This window comes from Triturus cristatus, chromosome 3_2 (assembly GCF_964204655.1).
Source record: "Triturus cristatus chromosome 3_2, aTriCri1.1, whole genome shotgun sequence".
Taxonomy (NCBI): Eukaryota; Metazoa; Chordata; class Amphibia; order Caudata; family Salamandridae; genus Triturus; species Triturus cristatus.
Window position 1 is genome coordinate 811,252,407 of NC_140584.1, and position 20,494 is coordinate 811,272,900.

Sequence of the window (20,494 nt, forward strand, 5' to 3'; positions counted from 1 at the left end):
TTATTGCAGCATCTCCTGATGTTATGTTATTCGGTTCCATTAAGCATGCAGTTGCTCCGTGGAGGGTGCCACAGGTAAACGGGTGCAGATTCTGCAGATACCAACTACAGCCCAGCAAAGGTCAACAGTGCTGTGCTACTTCTCTGAAATTGAAGACTCGCTATTAAAAGGAAGATACACTATATGTTGGACCAAAAGAAAGTTCAGCCAAAAAAAATCTAAAGTAAATAGGTTGCTTCACAGAGACAATACTTTGCACAGCGATAAACGCTTTTCTCACAAGCCAATAAATAAAATTAGGACTGTGATACCGTTTCCAAGCCTCTCCATTGTAACAGGGTATCTAGCATGGCATGAGTGTTCAACTGACGCATTTTATAAAGTGGAACAGACATACCATAACACCTTCTAAATTTATTTTCTCTTTAAATTGTTCCACCCTTCTGTTTTCACATTATCCCTCTGCATTTGGCATGCATGTTCCCATTGATCACCAACACATTTATCCTGACATTCTCGTTTTTTTCATTCAAAATTAACAGCTATCACCTTGAATATCTAAGCAAAGTGCATTTTAGTGCAGTGTCTAGATTTGTTTTTCTTGGATCGTACCCGCCTTCTCGGATGCCTTTTTGCATACATGTGTTATACAACCTTGGTTTTAAAGTACACAACTCAGAGCTTCACACTGCTTAGTCAGTATTTCATACACATGTATGTCCTCTACTATGTCAGCAAGAACGCCAACAGTTTTGCTGGACATGACCAGTCTTGAAAATATGTGGTCCCATACAAGACACAGCATGGGCAGTGAGCCATGTACAATACAGTCAAAGCAGCAGTCTTCCAGCACCCAGACTGAAATCACTTCAGTGTCATCATCAGTGTGAAAGCCTCAGTATCAAGGTATCTAAGATCATCCAAGGAGCAAATCCTCGAAGCCTTTGTCTTTTTCAGCAGTATCAAGTCCTAGGCCAGTCTGTGACAACGTTTTTTTTCCTTCTAAAGGGTTTCTGTTGTTGGCTGCTGGCTGGATCCTGTTTTGACTTGGTCTTGGCAAGTGCTGTTGGCTGGCTTTTGGACAACTGTGGATTTGAAACAGAAAAAAGATGAGAGAAACTCAGAGGAATTTTATTTCACTTTGCAATTAATTTACTTTCTCTCTTGATGTTCAGTTGAGAAAGCATCTCTGCATGTATCCAAGCTCCATGTAGAGATGGATCTATACCTTCTATACTCTCAAGATATCATTGTGTGATCTCATTGACCTTCTACACAGAATGCTTTAATGCCCCAGATCCACATAAAATAGAAAAGAAATTTCCAAATGTTCCCCATAATAACCCAAAGTTCCCTCTAAGGACAAATATGACAGTCCAAAACCTTTATTTACATCTTTCAGCTAAACAGATATAGGAATATTCCTGGTAAGTCTAACTCATGTTTTCTCAATACACTCAGAGACTTGCCTGCGGCACCAGACACTTCCTCTTCCCTCACCGAAAACCTCATGTTCCACATTAGCTCATTATCTAACCAAACCACATACTTCTCCATTCACAAAATGGAATGAGATCCCACAAATTTAGGAACACAATAACTTCCTGTTCTAAGCTGTTTTAGCTAGACTAAATCTACCAGTTTCCATAACCTCTGTTTCACCCCACACTAAATATCATAACTTTCCTTGTACTTTTATTGACACTGCACCAAAGTTCCCATCTTCTTACTACAATTCCCCTCAACCAACTGACTTCAAACAACCATAAAAGTGAAAACTTAATTCCAGACTCTCTCCTCTTATACAAAGCAAATAGAGAAACGCCCATTACAGAATTGGCGGTGGCATTATAGGACCAAATGGTTTCTTGGATCACACTTCTTCCTGGAATTCCAGTCAAGGTGGCTAGTTTAAGAATTGTTTTTATAATTAAATTCATGTGCACTAGTATGCCATCTTTCCTATGGCAATATACGGCTGTACTGCAATGCTTAATTGACATTGCAATTAGAAATCTTTCTATCAACAATTCTCAAGTAGCTCATTAATTTAGCTACTAACCATTTCGAGGAGTAATCCACAGTGATGATAACACATCTGCCAAACAATAAGCAAACACATCTGCCATCACGCCTCAATTAATCCACCAGAGCTACTCTGACCCTGGGCCTGTCAAGAACTTCAAGTGGCACAAAGTTGCTCTCCAAACAACTGTAACTTTGCCAATGCTGCACCACAATACTTAACCTTTTGTTCTAAACCCAACCACCAATAATATTCTCTGACGCTACTCTTGGTAAGATTCCTCAGCAAATGCCACTCATGGGCTGAATCAGTCAGTCAATCTCTCAACTTAAAGGGCAGTACTAACTCACAACTTCTGTTCACAACACTCCTTAACAGATACAGCACACATTTTACTTCCCAAAACGTACTCAACTCCAATGATCTAACCACTTACTTACGCCAACCTATCGCCACTTTTCCTTTACAAAACTTCAACACTTTAATGTTTTCTACCAAATTTTCCCCATTCTTATCAACCTAGCCCTATGGCCTCTAATGCCAAAACTAATGCTCCAACATACTTACCACTCTCTTCATTTCTCAACTGGGCAATCTCAAAAGGCAATCCACATCTACATTCCTCATACAAGGATAAAGCAGAAAACTCATCATACCCCTCAAGTCCTAACATCCATCTTGTAATCTTTGGTGTAATATGTTCTAGTATGTTCTAGTTCTTCGGGGGTAAAGGCAAATACAAGGAGTTTAGGATCAGTTACATTACAAAGGGTAATCCCAGTAAGATTAAATGTAAATGGTGAATCACCCAATAATACCCTAACGCCTCTTTCTCCACTACAGTGTAATTCTCCTCTTCCTAGTCACTCATGCAAATATCCTTGATGTCAGCACCTTCTTATTACTACATTCTTCATGAATCACCTGCGACATCTCGCCAGAGGTCCCTCATTCCCAGAAGAGAAACATTTAATTACCTCCTCATCAGTCATCCTTGCCAAATAATTACGTAGTGTGCCTCATCTCCCCCACAGAACCCTCCAAGCAAAATTAGCACTCCATACTCCTCCACCCCTCCCCAATATGCCCGACCTCCTTTACCTCTGACCTTAAGCATAAAAGCAGACTCTACCCACCCCACTTCCTGTTTTTTTAGTTCTGCTTCGCAGAATCTTCAAGCAAATTTCAGGTAAGTGGGGTGAGGTCGCGCTTTCGCGGGCCCTAATACCCAGTTGGAGGTCCAGCATAGCGGTCTCACTTTATCATATGTCGGGAATAATTTTAGTATGCTGTTAACAAGGACTGTGAAGCCCTGCGACAGCAGGTTCTCACCGGCGGTCTGAGGCTCTGCTGTAGCGGTCTTGATGACTGTCAGGCGCTGAGCTTCTGAGCTCAGCATGGTCGTGGCAGCGGCCTCGGTGGAGAGCGTCCAGCAGCACTGCCCGATGGCAGCTTCTGCCTCAGGCAATTGTCCCGGAAACGGCAGAAGGAAAGCTGCAGAACCACTGGAGATGAGGGGCAGCACAGCGATTGGTGAGTGGCGCCACGGACTAAAAAGATGTATTTTTTGGGGAGATTTACTGGTAGACATCACTGTCCATAAAATAGACTGAGTGGCTTGATGAAGGCACTGCAGTGAGTGGCACTGCCACAGTGCGCCTGCAACGAGAGCTGAGGCGCTGCAGGGATACATTCCAAGCATAGCTGGAAGCGAGTGAAATGCGGAAGGGAGCCGCAAGGTGTTAAGCAGCGGCATGATAATCAGGGAATCAGTGTGCATGTGCAGTCTGGATAGATGAATGTTGCTGGGCAATGAGGAAGCCAGCGAGATTCTCAGCGCCCTTGTTGCTTGGTGACAATTTAAATTGGCAACCAGGAAGTGGATTTTTTCAGAGGTTTTGCCAGCAGAATTATGGAGAATTCTGACAGTAAGCAGGAGGAAGAAGGCTCTAGCAGCGAGGGGTAGACTCAGGCTAAGGCTCCCTCATTTCAGTCCACACAGCTGATAAGTCAACTGCAGTGGCTGAAGCATTTAAGGGGAGACAGGGACCATCCTCTCCTAAGGGGCAGCACATGGAACCTTCTACCAGTACAGATGCTGATGGGGAGGAGGATGATCTATGAAGCAGATATGTGCAGAGGCAGGAATCAAAGGAGGTCCTGGAGCATATCATGGACGATATAGCTATTACGTTGCCTCAAGTGTCAGAGGAAACTGAAGATTTCCAGCGAAGGCAGCCTGAGTCCCCACTGATGCACTCTTCTGTTAAGAAGGTGATGGAGAATGAATGGCAAGACATTGATAAGACCACCGTTCCACGATATCTGACAAAGAGATATGCTATTCACGAGGTTGCTAAAGATTTCCCGCTGTCAGTAAAGGTGAATTAATTAATGGCAGGAGTGTCATCCCAAGGGCCTAATATATCAGAGGATGCCTCCCCATTGGATACTGTGGACAAAAGGGTGGAGACGACAGTTAAGATGTCTTCTGCTGCCGCCAATTTCTCAGTTCGAACTTCTGCATATCTGTTGTACACTTTTCAGTCACTGTTGAAGGACTATCAGTCTTGCTGAAGGAGCAAGAGGCGGATATTACGTCAATCTTGGCAATGACGGAGCAGTAGACAAGGATGTTGTTGTACATTTAGTTTGATGCCTTGAGGGCAGCTGCGGGGAACAAGTACAATGCACTAAGTGATCCCTAGTAAGCAGGTCACAAAGATTACCAAATGTACAGATAATTGATGTTCCCCTTAAAACTGCTACAACTGTGAAATCATTTTCTTGATAGCCTTGAATGCAGACAAAGAATCTGTGGTTTTCCAACACTAAAATTTTCCCACGGCCAAAACATGCATTTTGAGGGTCTTTACAAACATGTTCCTTGCATCACCTTTGATTCTTGCTCATTTCGGGAAGAGTTTTGTAAACTTTCATTACCTCACCTTCTAAATTATGCAAGAAAACATGTTATTTCCTGAATGAAGTGAATTTCTCCTCTCATAGCTATCACACAGAATTTAGATAGCGTGAGCCATATCTTTCAAGACAAACCGCTTCACCAGCTTCATTTAGAAACAAAGGTGGCTGAGAAATGGTGCTGCAGCCATGACAATGGATAACAGGAAATTAATATAACATTAATATAACAAATTAAATACCTGACGCAATAAATCAAAACAATAAACAGCCCTGTCACTATTAGCAAAACTAAATGTGAAGTCTTTCTTAAGAATCCTCCGAAAAACAACGTTGGAAATTACCTTCTTTTGCCTTTCATGCCCTATTTTTGCTGAATCCATTTGTGTTGGCTTTAGGACTCTGCACACTTTAATGCTAACCAGTGGTGAAGAGCTTGTGCTCTCCTAATAAACATGTTAACATTGGCATACATCTAATTGACACATTTAATTTACTTATAATTCCATAGTGTATGGTACTGTGTGCCAAGTGCCTGTAAATTACATGCTACAAGTGGCTGCAACATTCATTGTGCCACCCACTAAAGTAGCATTGCAATATAGTTCTAGAGGCCTGACTTTGAAGCCAGTGTGTGCAGTTTTTAACTGTTAGTTTGACCTGGCAAATTAACCTTTTGCCAGGCCTAAACCATCCTTTTTAATACTTATAGGTCACCCTTATGATAAGCCATAACAACTGACATGGCAGGATGCATGGTATTTAAAAAGTAGAACATGTATATTTCATGTTTTATATGTCCTGGCAGTGAAAAGCACCTAAAGACATTTTTCACTGTGGCAAGACTGGCCTCTCATAGACTAACACTGGTTTACCTTATCACATTTAATAAGTGCTAGATTCAGTTTGGGAACAGCCAGAGAGATACCTCTTACACTCATTTTAATCATAATTTAAAATCATATTCAATGGTAAAGTTGGACTTTAAATTATTTTGAAAATGATACTTGCCAGCCTAAAATTTCTAGGGTCCTTCTATGAGAGGCGAGTTGCTCTGGGATTAGTGATGGCTCTCAACTGGGAAATGTGTATAGGGCCAGACAGTAGACAAACAGACCTGAGTGTAGAACGGAGTGGGTCTTCCTGACAGGATGACTGGGGAGGCCCCTACCCTGTTTGCACTTTAAAGGGTAGCCTAGGGGCTCTACCGAGCCCTTTCTGACTTTAGAAGAAGCCCACCTAGTCACTAGCAGATGCAGCTCATACCTGCTGCCGGCCATTTGTTTCACTAGACAAACTGGAGCCAAACCCAGGGGAAGAGAAGAGCTGACCAGAACTAGTTTGAGGCTTAGACAAAAGGATGTCCTCCACCCACAGACTATCACTGGGCATAAACACAACATCCCCGGAACCTGACACCAGAACACGTGTGGACCTGAGAAGATTCAGAAAAAGGACTGCCCGGAATATCTGAAGTAGTAACAGAGGGCATGCTAGCCTTCAACCCAGAACCCTAGAAGTTACTCCAAGATTCAGTTTGCTGACCTCCTGTTTGATCTACAGGCACACAGCAAGCTTCCAGAGATCTTTCCTGCTTTACGGCTAACCAGACCCAACTGGGCTTGAGGTGAGGCCCCTGTGCTGTCCTGAAGGTCCTGGACCCTTGGCTTGAGTCTGAGTGTACTTCTCCCGGCTGAACTTAAGGTTTAACCAGATATGACAGAGAGCGGCACAAAAAGAAGCAGGGGCAGGCATTGCAGCACCATGCAGCTCCTGATCGGCGGCTTGACTGGATCTGACACAGGGCAACACAAAGCCTTACATCACAGCATCACACAGCTCCTGATCCGCGGATTCAACAGACACGATGCAGAGCCTCACAGCATAGCACCACACAGCTTATGCACAAAGGGCAAAAAAGTACAGCCTCTAGCAGGCCAAACCGTACACTGCCCTAGCTCCAATGCGGTCAACTTGTGACTGTGTCCTAGTCCATCCCAAGCAGATACCCGCAGTTGGCAGTTTGCACCATTTGGAGCTAGTTTTAACCATAAACTTTAAAAATTCAGAACTCCAGGTCTACAGATTAGATTTTTGTAGTTTTCATGTCATTTTATTTAATACAATTTATTATGTTTTTATATTTGTCTACATTGGTTCAGACTTTTTCTTGTGTGAATCCTGCATAAATACTATACATATTGCCTTCAAGGTAAGCCTGACTGCTTTTGTACAAAGCTGCCAGAGGGTTTAGCTCAGGTTTATTTTGTGACTTTTGTAGTTCACATTGAAAAGCAATAGTATTATTATTTGGAGTGGGTTTGCATAAATAATCCAGTTTCTTACAAAAAGTACTTCTTTTAATATATAGCACTCGAGTATTCACTAAGGTCTTTCTTCCTTACTCTTTGTCCTTATTTGCTACTTGTAATATGGTGTTCTGGGCCTGTCTTTCTTCCTCCTCCACGACATAGAGCTAGCTACACAATGCAAATAAATTCCAAGACCAGCGCAAAAAACCATACAACAAAACAGGCAAGTGATCTTGCTATTCCACCTCCACCGCCATGTTATTACATTTTGTCTCTTTTTGGAATTCAAAATACAGTATTTATTTACTCTTACTCCCACTAAGAAACATATGTGCATAACCCAGTCCGGTGTAATGAGTCTCATTTATCTTCCATAGAACCAGCTCTTCTTGAGGACTCTGGGAATAAGAGGGAAAACAGGGGAACACAATACAACATGGAAGAGAACATTTATGGCCAATGGAAAAACTGTGGAATCAAACACTTCCTATTCAACGTTGGTGCTGGGTGTGAACAGAGTTATGTGGGAGTGGGGGAGCCTCTAGGGAAAATCCCTCCTACAGTAGCAGTAGTTGTGGTTTACTAAAGTCAAAATGCTCAGGCATTCTGCTTGAAAATTGTCTTTTCCTGCGATTGATAAAATTAGCCCATGGCAAGTAGACCAAATATCTGCTTAAACATCCTTGTTTTAGATAGTACAAGGTGATGGTTTTGGCCTTGGGAACTGAACACCTCTTTCCGGACTGATGGGACGATGGCTAGTATTATCATTCTAATGGCTCACAGGTTCACATGTTCCTGCTGCTTTGATTAGGAAAATGCTCCATTCTGCTTAAGACAGGAGCATCTATCAATATATTCACTGACCAGAATGGCTCTCCTCTCAACACACAAACTTTGAAACAACCTCTTAAGATCCAAAGCCTTATTGTCAAACATTGATTAGGATCCAACAGGCACCACCAAAGCTTATTCTACTCTTCTCTGAGCACCCGCTGGTGAGTGTGGGGAAGCTGATAAGTCTTATTTGGGTCCATATCCAATATTCTTTGTCAACTAGCCTTCTTCAATTAGCCATTCAGGTAAGAGAAGGTCTAGGTCGAGCCTGTATCCTCCAACTTAAATGTGCATTAACTATTAAAAAACATGTCATAAAACTCTCATAGCTGAGGTGGTCCCAAATGGCAGTGCTCCCAATTGACCACAAATCAAAAGAACTTCCTGTAGCTTTTATTTACTGAGATGGGAAATAACACATACTGGAGATACAGGGAGAGCATCTGATTTGTCAAATACAAGATTTGAATAATTTCAGCTAAAGTCTCCATGCTGATACACTTCCACTTTATGAATTTGAACAATTAGTTCACTTCCTAAAAGGTATATAAGACCCTCCCTTTTTAGGGACCAGAATGTATGTCTCAAACTCCCTTCCCACAATGTTTGCAAGTGACTTCTTCAATAGTCCCTTTTTGTAGGAAAGGAATTACTTTCAGTTGCAGAGAGTCTTTGTGTACTACTCCAAGATACTCTCCAACCTACCTTCCTAGAGAAAGAAATTAGATGAAACGGTTGGCAAACTAAACAGGCTTAGTAGAAGTGGGTGCTACAGTTGCTGCAGGCTGGAATGTGTCTCTTAATGTATTGTGAGACAACAGGTTTACGACTCTTGTGACAGACCAATATAGCTTGAATTTCATATGTCTTTTTATCACTACCTCAGATCCAATGGAAGACACCATGATATCTGCATCTTCCAGACTTGTCACAAAGATTTGTTTGGAACCATCTAGCCCATCCAAGGTAATTATATTGAAGGTTTGCTGCATGTGGTTACGAGGAAATTCTGAGACATACCAAGCCAACAGGATACAAGTGATTTTGCACTTTAAGTCATGAAGACCATGCTGCCTGAAGAATGAAATCTTCTGTCCCAAAAGCTTTAACTTATTCAACTAACAATCAGGATCATATCTGGGAAGGAGTTTGGCTTTGATTTAGAAAAAAACTGTTTCAAAACCAAAGTTTCTCGAGTAGAGGATGACAAGAGAAATTCAGGGCCTTGGGGACAGGTAAGATTCTTCATGCTTTTCTTGCTCACCGAAACACAAGCGAACTGGGTCTCCCAAAATGACACTATTGGATTCACAAACCATCATGAAAGGGGGGAGAGGCACAACTCTGATTGGCCTGAGAGCTCTACAATCAATCTGCTACTGTATCCGTTATGCTCTTTAGGATGGATCTTAATATCCAGTACCTCAAAGGCCTTTTCCCCCCAAAAGTCATAGACTGGGAAAAGATGATTCTGGCAAAGTACTGTAGACGCTTCCTCTTCTTTATCCATATTAAGTGTCGGGTTGACAGTAAATTTTTTAAAATCCTCATTTTCCTTATCCCTATCCACGAGCTGGAAGCCCAACTTGCAGCGCAGTACCCTATACAGTGGAAGCGGATGGCAGTCCCCTATTTGGCAATCTGACTGGTTTCCTCACTTCAGATGACCTCTGTAATTAATTACCAGTCCCTACATAAACACATCAGATCTGAGCTCGCTCAGTGGAGGAACCTCCTGATCTCTTGCCTCAGAAGAGTTGCAGCCAATAAGATGACCATCTTGCCTATGATTCTCTACTTGTTTCAAACACTCCCTTGACTCCTCCGAAAGGGATGATTTCCAGGCTGCAAGCCGAATTCCATCAATTCATATGGGCTGGGAAGACGACTCAAACGTGAAGAGAAAGTAGCTATCTTCCTCCGAACATGGATGGCCTCGGCATCCCGAATCTCTAACTTAATTTCCAGGCAGTCCAGCTATGGTATCTAGTCGAATAGAACAAAGATCAATCTGAGCGAGACTGGCTCTTCCAGAACCGGGTGGTGGCTGGCATCGCTTTATGGAAAATACCCTTTCTGAACAGATCACACAGACATTCGAGTTTATACCTCTCACCCCATCACCAAGGCACCTATGGATGCCTGGAATTGGATCAGCGTTAGGTGCAGACTCTCGTCCTTTCCCTCCCCACTGACATCCCTACTTGACAATCCAGATTTTATGCCTAGAAATAGCCCTTCGGCACCAGACCAAATGTCACTAGTAGGACACATGATAGACGAGGAGGGGGTGATCTCATTCACATAACTACGTGCAGACTTTGCACTCCGGAGATGTAACAGTTGCATTTCTTGCAACTCCGCCACTGGCTTCTCCACACTGATACCAAGACTGCCATCCAAAGACACCTCACTACCTATGAGAAGTAGCTGATCACAAAAACCTCTGACAAACGGCTGATCTCGTAGCTAAATAAACTTAGGCTTCAGCCCAAAAGACACATACACAAACCTAATCAAACCCGCTGGGAGAGAGAGCTTGGGAGACAGATGATCGCCAAGGAATGGGAGGATATATATTATAGGGCCCGTCATACTGCCTGTAAAACTGCCCACATAGAGACGTTTACTAACGTAGTTACATATTGGTATTTGACTTCGGAATGGCTGCATAGGATTGACTCGAACAAAAGCGCAGACTGCTGGAGGGGCTGTGGAATAATGGGGACCCTGGTGCACCATTTGTTGGAGTGTCCAAAGATACAAGCATATTGGACACAAATACTCAACGACATTGACCAACACATTCACACCCAACCTTCCCGATTTCCTTCCTATACACTGTTAGGCTTACCCAACCGTCTCACTTACCCCCTAAAATCCAGACGAGGGCAGCAGATTGGCTTAGCATTAGGTGCAGCAATACAGAATATACTCACACATTGGGGGACAACACATATATACCTACTCATCGGGGATGGCTTTACCACATGTGGTATATCCTTTGTATGGGAAAGATCACACTTTCTATTACCAATCAAGTGGCATCTTTGGAGACCTTCGGCTGCTGTACCAGTCTCCCCTCCCGCAGGACATCTGAGAGCCGACATGCCCTAAATACCTCTACATCTGGCAGCTATTGGAACTAACCTCTACCACCAGTTTAGAGATGTACTCGTGAAATAAACTTGGTGCTGTGATTGGTGCACTTTTATGGAAGCATGCTGAGTGCGTTGGGGTGGGAGGGGGGGGGAGGGGACGGGATGGAGCCAAGCTTTGTAGCTTGGTATGATGTGTTGCACATGGGATTGCATTTACGTTGTATGTATTGGCATGTATAAATAAAGAGATTTGAATCCTAAATCCTCCTTTTCCTCTGTGGGTTCACAAATTGAAGAAAACTTACTGAAGCCACAGGTTTAAATGCTATAACCCTAGGGTGCTAATCAATGAGACCAAATCTCTTGCAACTAATTAGTTTCAGTTTTTGCACAGGCACAAATCTAGCCTCAGGGCCAATGCCTCTAACGATGGAGACTTTGGAACAGTAGCAGGTGTATCAAGTTTTGGATCCAAAGTAGACACCTTGACACGAAACAGAGACCAAAGGCCTAGTGCCTTAGAGCGGGTCCAGAATACGTAAAGTACCATGCAAGAAACCAGTAACAAAAGCAGAGTAATGAATTTACAGTGTTTTTAAATATTTGTTGCTTAGTGACCTTCGCACTTCAAACTTAGCCTTGATGCCTGATTGAGGAAAAACACTTAGAAGAAACCTTTGTGGCAATTTAAAGGGGGGGTGATTTTGAATCATGTTTGGCACATTGAACAATTCTTACTTGTTGGTCTGACTGCAAGTCTGAGTTACCCTGGTGGCAAGAAGACATCTTTGAATATGATTTCTTCTGCTGGTCCCTCTTGTTGTGCTAACCTAAATCTCCAAGATGTATGCGCTCCACCTACACATTGCAGGATCATCTCTGTGCCAACTCCATTCTGAAAAGAGCTTTTCTGTCTATGAAACAGCAGACAGAGTTTGTCCTCTCTCTAATGGTGTAAAGAGTGACTCGTTCCAGCAAACATGCTGCTACCCTGCACATAACAGTTCATGTGTAACGTATCAAGTCTCTTTTAAAGATACCCAGTGAGAAATAAGCCACAAAAGGCAAATAAAACTCCTTGATAATCTTGTAGTTCTTGATTGAAGATGAAAATTAATGTAAAAGTAAATGGCAGGGCTCAAATCACTGACACCATGAAAGCAGAAAACGTCAAACACTTCCAGCAGTACGTTCAAAGGAAGCTCCGATTGTAGGAGCAAAATCAAGGGGCAAAAATAGCAACAAGAGGGCAATGAATGCAATCAAAGCAAGGTAACAAATGCCTCTTTGTATATAATTCAAAGAGGAACGGACATCAGAGGAAGGGCTTGACTTCATCTTAAATTGAAAACCTCGGGCAGATCACCATATTGGAAAGACTGATTTAACATGCACAGGGTGTGTATTTATATAACCTCACTGTCACTTTTCAGGTGACACCTCTTAAGCTCCACCCCTGAAGTCTTGTTGGCACTACCTAGTGTCTGGACTAGATACTTTGATAAAAATCCACAACTCTTTAGAAAAAACCCGTGGGAAGAAGCAACTTTTAGAAATGCAAAAACTGTTATAGTGAAAGAGTACTTATGCTTTAGAATTACAGATATACAGTAAAATATTTCAGCTGCACTTAGCCATTGACTAGCTGGTCACGGAAACACCCCGTGTGAAGGAACTATGATTAGTGGCTTTTTCAAGTACAGGGGCCTTCTAGCAAAGACGCTAGAAGCGGTGCCCTGCAGCTAGATAAAGTCCAAGCAGAATCTAGAAGAAGGCTAATAAACGAAGAATAGCAAGGCCTCAATGTGCCCCTAGAAAAATTATATTTGGGATACAGACATTACAGATGAAGGGGGAAAATAAAGAGAGGGAGATTTAAGTAACACCAGGTTCCCAACTACTAGATGACCTATTTGATAATGGGCAGCATACAAATTTGACAAAATGAATGATACTCTTGTGCTAAATATCAGATTGTATGTAGCCAAAATTAAGGCAGTAACTCTACAACTGAAAGGTTGGCATTACTTGTTCCAGGAAAACACAGATATTATCTCTATTGAAATGTCCCTTGAATTTGGGTGAATACTGCAAAAGAATCACCAGCATTTGTAATGCTTTGATAGCTTGCAATCCCATATGTGTGAATCCATAAATGTGGAACTGGACCTAGAGACAGAACTGTCAGAGCTGGAACATCATAAAGCATTATGAAGTTCTCAATGAACCTTAAAACCTTGGATTTTCTAGCAGTTACAGTGGCACAGTGCCTTCTCCTTTTTGGTTATGAAGCGCTTAGAGATTTCTTGAGGAGCGTTAGTTGTGTTATATAAATCATCATTAATAAAAAAAATCTTTCAAATTTGTGTACTTCAAAGTGCAGCTTTGGGGACACTAGTTTACAATGGCCTGATCCAACTACCTGAGATGCATATGGAAGACTCCTGATTGTTTCCATGTGGTTTAGGCATGGCCAGTGGTTCATGTCAGTGTGAAGGCATTACCCAAGCTTGACTAAACATAAGGGGTGAGAAATGTGCACTCTCCCAAGATATACCTTTTGAATATATTGCTTTATGAGAATAATGATGATGTCACGGTTCAGTTTGTAGCTTTGTTCCCACTGCTAGTAAGAAACTGATTTGTAAACAATAAAAAATCTGAAAAATAAAAAAGCTGCTCCCTTTGATAAGTGGGTTGGACATTTGATACAGCGGGTAGTTCTCAATGTTTGATCAAACAGTCTAAAGTCTACACTATACCTGTTAAAGATGAGAATACAACTAAGGGTCCTGCGAATGAGAATGGTCAAGGAATGCAAGCCACTGCTCCACATTTGACAGTGAAATGACATTATCAAGGGGATGCTATGGTCTCTTGGGATAGTTACATTCTTTGTTGGGAATGGAAATACATAGGATTGTAAACTACATTAGGCTTAATTTATTTACATAATGGACACCAATACTATACTGAAATATGATATGGTTTAATACTGTCATAAACTGGCCTAAGACAAATGCATTACTGAAAAACCTATTTGAAGGAAAAATGCCAAATTAGGTGGAAAATACCCTTACCTAAGAACGTCATGATGCTCACAAACAGGAGTACCAGGTTGTGGGGAATATTTATGCACATTTCACTTGCTAACCAAATGTCATGAGTTAAGCCAGAAAAGATACATGCCCTTGATGACTGACGAGTCGAATAGGTACCCAAATGCCCAAAGCATTCAAATGTTGCTTATCTGTAGTTATGTAGAACGATATGGACAGCTACTCTAATACCCTTGATATGGACTATGAATCTATTTTCTGGCACTTGATTGATTCTTGTTCCCCACACATATGGTTGAGCAGCAATATCATCTTAAAAGATCATGGACAAAGCTTGTGCCATATGTTTAAAAGGATGACTGCTGTTGGTCGTATTCTACCTCTGGCTCTTCTGAGGCCAGCTATGTAGGTCAACTGCAAAATGCTAGATCTCCAATGAATAAGTCGGTGGGGGAACACACTGATCTATAACAATTACAGCAGGCAGTTAAGTATCACAGAAAGTAGCTACAGAAGCAGTGGCCACCTTTGCATTAGGGAAAGCCTTGGGTGTGGCTGTGCTCCTGCTGACAGCCTTGGGGTTGCATTTCCTCTCTTACCAGACTTCATCTTTTATTTCTAACTCCCGGAGACTCTATGGATTTTGAAGTTGCAGAATAGGAATAAGAGTGTGATATCAAGAACTTATTTTTATGTCACTGGAGATTGAGGAAGTGGTGTGGGACAGGTCCCCAGGAGGAACTGTGTGTGTGTTAGTGTACTAGTGTTATTATTTGATGATTGCTCATTGTAAGTAAGTCCATTGGTGTTCCAAAATGATGAAAGGTACATGGGTAGCTAGCTAATTAAGGAGACTGTTTTTCAAAAGCCTGGATGAAAAGCAAGGAACATGTTATTACACCTGTTATAGATGAACTAGGAATTGGATCCAATGCATCTCCAGTTCACTAAAGCAAATGAGCAACATTAAGACCCATATTCTTTAAACCCTGATGTAAGTTATAATGAATAACACTGTAACAAATCTGTCAGACAGGATGGAAACTACAATTTTGCTAATATAAACAAGATAATGTGATGGAGCCTATAAACGAAAAGCAGAAATGCCACTCTAAAGGTACCTTTAGCCCTCTCCTATGTCTTGGCTCTTAGCCATTCTCAACATCCCAGTAGCTGTGCCAAGATAAAAAAAAAACAATTTAGCAGTTTGGGTAACTGAGTGGACAAGCAGAGAAGTGTGGAGCCAAAAGTTGAACCGTGCACTTGCTTGGCTTTTGCAGATGCATTGATGAAACACACCAGATCCTCACATTTGTCGGGTGAGAGAGCCACAGTAAATAAGTATGGAGAGCCGAGGATAGGTGCGTGCTCTACTTGCTATTAGTGGTTTAGATGTAAAATCTTTCATACTGTTGGATCAGTTGTATGCAAACTTACCAAACTGACCACCATCCAAGATCCTTATGGGCAGGATCTGTCCATCTCCAAACAAAACTTGATGCACTTCTCCCTCAAGGTCTTCCGAGTCCTCAACAGTGACAAGTTGCCCCACCATAACCACATTCTGGCCTGTGGTAGGCACATTGTCCATATTAGAAACAGTGGTTTCATTTTGTGTCACATTGTCTGTGAACTGTAGGTTCTGGGTTTGCTGGATCACGAGTGATTGGCCACCTATGGAGTTTAGCACTGGGTCCAACGTGATAGTAGGCGTCTCAGGTTCATTGGGGCTTACTGTGATCAGAGCTGTTGTTCCATCAACAGAGGAAAATGCTGGTTGTAGCTGCAGTCCCTGCAGAAAAAACAGACAAGTTGTGTGTTTTTACATATTTTTTATGCAAAAACAATACTCACATCAAAATGCGCAATTACATTTTTTAATTTTCTATTTCCATTTCCACAAAATGAATACATATTTCATGTGCTGATAACGTCAAGTATTTGCTTCTGTAGTATATTTGGTGGATCTACACCATTCTGGTGAAATTTCAAGTTGGTGACCATCATCCTGACAAATATATTTTGAGTAAAGACTAAACAGACTAATTATTTCAAACTGAATCAGTGGCAAATATCGAGCCCAGCGGGAGAAACAAAAAGTTTAAAAAAAGGCCACAGACTTTTCTTATTGTCTACTATGAACTGGCCACACCAGGAGGAAGAGTCAATGGGACTTAAGAGAGGATACATGCAAATGAGGTAAAAGACGACCAAAACAGATAGAGAAGAAAAGCTGACTGCGAGATTGGGAAAAGATGAGCATGACATTATGATACTCAAAGCGACAGGCGAGATAAAGAAGGGAGTCTTCCTTGCCAGAGATCTAATACTTTTTAGATTATCTGATGCAAAGAAACCTTGGACAAGTAAAACTAAATTTCTACTTTTTGACCTACAAGATGTTTTTACTGTTTTCTTTTTTAACAGGTATTTGAGACTATGTCACAAAGTCTTTGCCATGAGTAGAAGAAGGTGAACAGGCTAAATACCAGTGTTTAAAAGCTCTTCAGTTCTGTTGGCAGGGATGCGGATAGTTTGAACAGCGCACAAGTACACAATATCCCTCCTTTTACACCTTACAGAGGAAAGCAATCAATGTACTAAGAATTTGACCCTTGCTATATATATGTTCATAATTTCCAGGAGCCCTTTTTTAGGAAGGTAATCCTGACTTTCATGCTTGAAACTTCCAATGTGCATATTCACACTAATCTTTGTCTTCATAAAAATTTGTATTTGGCAAATGTTGGAAGGCACCCTTTTATATTGCTGGAGAGCTGAGCCATCGAATGCTAAATTCATAACCATTCCTGTAATTTAGCCTTTTTCCCACCTGGTCATGTTGTTTCTGTTTCTTTGTGGAGTCCAACAAAGAATATAGGGTTACCGAGAGAGAGAACATCTTGAGGCTTGAGATGCTCCTACTGGTATAAAAATATTCTCAGTGATACTCCTTATAGGTTGATTATAAACATTAAATACCTAATAAAAAATAAGCACAACCTTTATATTGTACATACATAACCTAACACGCAACTATCTCGCTGCGTTGGAAACTATGACTTCTCATCAATCTCCTGCTAGCTGTTATCAAATCTTAATCCTATACAACACATAATTGCATTGACTTGAAGAGCTTCAATAGCTTTTGTTACTTTACAGTATATTGCAATCCCTGTATTCTTCCAATGCCCATCATTCAGCCCTACAAACATTGCTTGATATACCACCTTTTTAAGTCAGACAAACTGTGGAGATAATAGGGAAATTTAAGACTTACATCCCCCTCAATCTCACTAACTGAGCTTTGACCTTGGCCGTTAGTCCGCTCTCCTGGGTGCACCTATATACCATAAAATGTACCCAATCAGCAGCCAAAAGCCAGCACCCTCTGAGTGGTCCATTCTGTAATTCAGGGCTCCCTAGCAATTTGGAATCCCTCCAACTGTTGACAAAAATCAAGACATCAGGTGAATCTCCAGAGGACAAAGCAACACATGATAGTGAGACCAGCTACAGAGGTTGTCAGGCACTGTTGGAGATACATGGGGTGACCCAGTACAAAAGACATACAAAAAGGTAAAGTTACCTTGAGGATTACTCCCTAACTCCGAGCCGGAACACTACTGACAACTGTCACATCTATTATATGTTTTATTCTTAATACAGTTATAATGGGAGAAGTGGGTATGGGGCGGGGCCAGCGATTGGTTCGGTTGCTTGTTGCGAATTGGGACAGGATGGTGGCACTGCTCAGAGGGTGGGGGGAGTTAAGGGTTACGGTGGTTATTGCGTTGTTTTACTTTATTCGGGGAGGGTCACACAGGTGAAAAGGAACTACTGCTTATCGAGATGAGGTGACATTTTGCACTCTTGCTGGAAACATGTTATCTACAAGGAACCCAAAATATAGTATGGATAAGACACTTAAGGTCATAACATAAATGTTAGAGGTCTGGCGCAATGCAAAAAACTACAGAGAATATATGTGTACCTTAAAAGATATGTTAACCACAACAAGAGCTGCTCCTAGTGTAGTGACCACTGTGGAGTTATGGTTATATTATGAGTGAGGGCATCTCAAAAAATGTGACGGACTGGTCTCACACACCACCTGGTGTCATGCTTCATCATCGACTAGTCCTCGCCCTCTAAAACCTTGGTTTGATAGAGGGCGGGCATACACCTGACGACAGGGAGGCATTTTTAAACTAAGTGGGGGCCCGTGAAAAAGTTAGTGAGAGTAAAAATCATTATAGTTATCAAATTGTGTTTTTAATGTGATTGGTAACTATATGATATTAAAATCAATGGACGGTGTATGGGGAAATTATTGTCCCCTAACCGTAGTGTAAGCGGTCGACATGTTTCTGCCGTGTTGGCCCAGATGGGTCCAGGGCATTCATCAGGACCTTAGTGTAAAGAATAGGGGGGTCCGTTCTTACCAACTGGTGGCAAGAAGATACCACTGTGCGGGTGTGACCTGTGTCACTCTCCACTATTGGAATGGCTTGCAAGTTCAAGCCTGGAATAGAAGTTGAAAGGTAGAACATGTAACAACATAACTGGGTCACAACAGAATACTGAAAACCATACATGCACTGATTCAGTTAAAAGTGAGTGACTACTCGTGTGACATATGACACTATGTGTGTACACAATTCCAAGAATGATAAAGTGAGATAAGATCTCACTGTTCTTACCCTAAATACCCAAGCTACTTGCCCCATGGGAGATGGGGAGGGGAAACCCCTGTTGTCAAATCCTGTAAAGAAAAAGACACAGACCTCAATCGCCTGAATTGTGGTCTCAAGGAAAGGAAAATAAGATATGGAAGGACTTACAATCAGTAAAACAGTCATTCAGCATTCAAACACACTCTTACTGCCTCAAGGAAAGTTTCCCGCGTTGCTCCTAGGTGACTGCTCCCGTTCCTCCCCAATGTAGGAATGAGGAGAAAGTTGCTTAGCTATATATAGTGCAACCCAATGAGGTAATTGATGTTAAGTGGATCGGCACTTAAGGAGAATATCGCCAGGTGCGCGGTTTCCGGTGTCCTCGTACACCTAACGCTCAAATACCTGATTCAGTAATGGAGGTGGTTCGCGCATGCTCTGTGTACTGAAGTGAAGCTGATTCCGCCAGTACATGGGTGTGCCCGAGCGGTAGGAGAATGGGGAAGTGATTGCTTTCCCCGATGCGGACCTGTAGCTGAGAGAAAGGCTGCGCATGTCTACTGAGTCTTGGTGAAGCCAGGAAACGCCCAAGTTTGGGCGTGGCTGTAATCAAATTGTAGTCGGCTACCATGTGCACACGTGTAGTGGATAAGTGACGCCTAGAAATCCTGCACTTTAGGTATGCGGGTGGAATTAATTATAACCCCATAGCTGGTGAATAAAGTTACATCAAGGCAGCATGTGAGTCTATGAGCGCTCATTGAATCAATGCATTGCGGCTGCGTCTTGTAACACAGTGACGCTTTACTTTAAGTATGAGTGCGAGGTTGACTATTACCCAGCAGCCGGTGGATGAAATTAAATAGAGGCAGCGTGTGTGAGTCTATGAGAGCTCTATGAATATCAGGGGACAGGAGTGTCCATGTCCCTTCAAAACGTGCTGGAAAAATTTCCCAAAATGCACAGGGGCCGATGTAAAAAACATTGCATCTAAATTATAGTAAAAGGAAAGGTCCCTTTATACTATGAGCCTGTCTACTATACAGCTGTGTGCTACTCAAGGCCTGCCATCCGCAAGGATATACTAATGACCTAATTGTGATGTCTGGTCGCAGTTGGGTAATGAAAACACATAGTGCTTATTATATGTACGTAAAAATTGGTCGCCTTGGTGTAGAGTGACCGTGATAATCTGTTGTCGATGTATCTCATAGGCCTGATGGTGCAGAGGTCATATTTAGGTCGGAAAAAGCCTTTGAGGTTAGTAGTCTGATAAGGCAGAGTGTGCTTGGAGTATCAGAGATATATGGAGTTTCTCAAAGAGAATGCTAAACTGTGTATGGTAATACATGTTTGTCCGCAAAGGTAATGCCACGGGTTGTTAATTATCATCCCATCTGTAGCCATGGGATTTCGCCATTGAGTCCCTTTTCCCAGGACCGCAGGCGGTAGACCCATCGTTGCTCCCTAACATGTAGGGCTTTTGTCAGGTCAGATTTTCGTTTTTTCATCACCTACAGGATTGTCCACCTGAGGTCTGTGTCTTTATGATTCTTCTCAA

General features: G+C 42.0%; 1 protein-coding gene across 1 annotated transcript in view; it reads right to left on the reverse strand.

The window, feature by feature from the left end:
* Window positions 1-394: 394 nt before the first annotated feature.
* Window positions 395-20,494, reverse strand: part of CARF (calcium responsive transcription factor) — a 360,952-nt gene continuing 340,852 nt past the window's right edge. The window contains exons 14-15 of the mRNA XM_085648958.1: window positions 15,695-16,049; window positions 395-1,085 (exon numbers count right to left, since the gene is read on the reverse strand). Of these exons, the coding sequence (XP_085505084.1) occupies window positions 1,003-1,085; window positions 15,695-16,049 (438 nt within the window). The 3' untranslated portion in view covers window positions 395-1,002. The remainder of the gene's footprint in view (window positions 1,086-15,694; window positions 16,050-20,494) is intronic.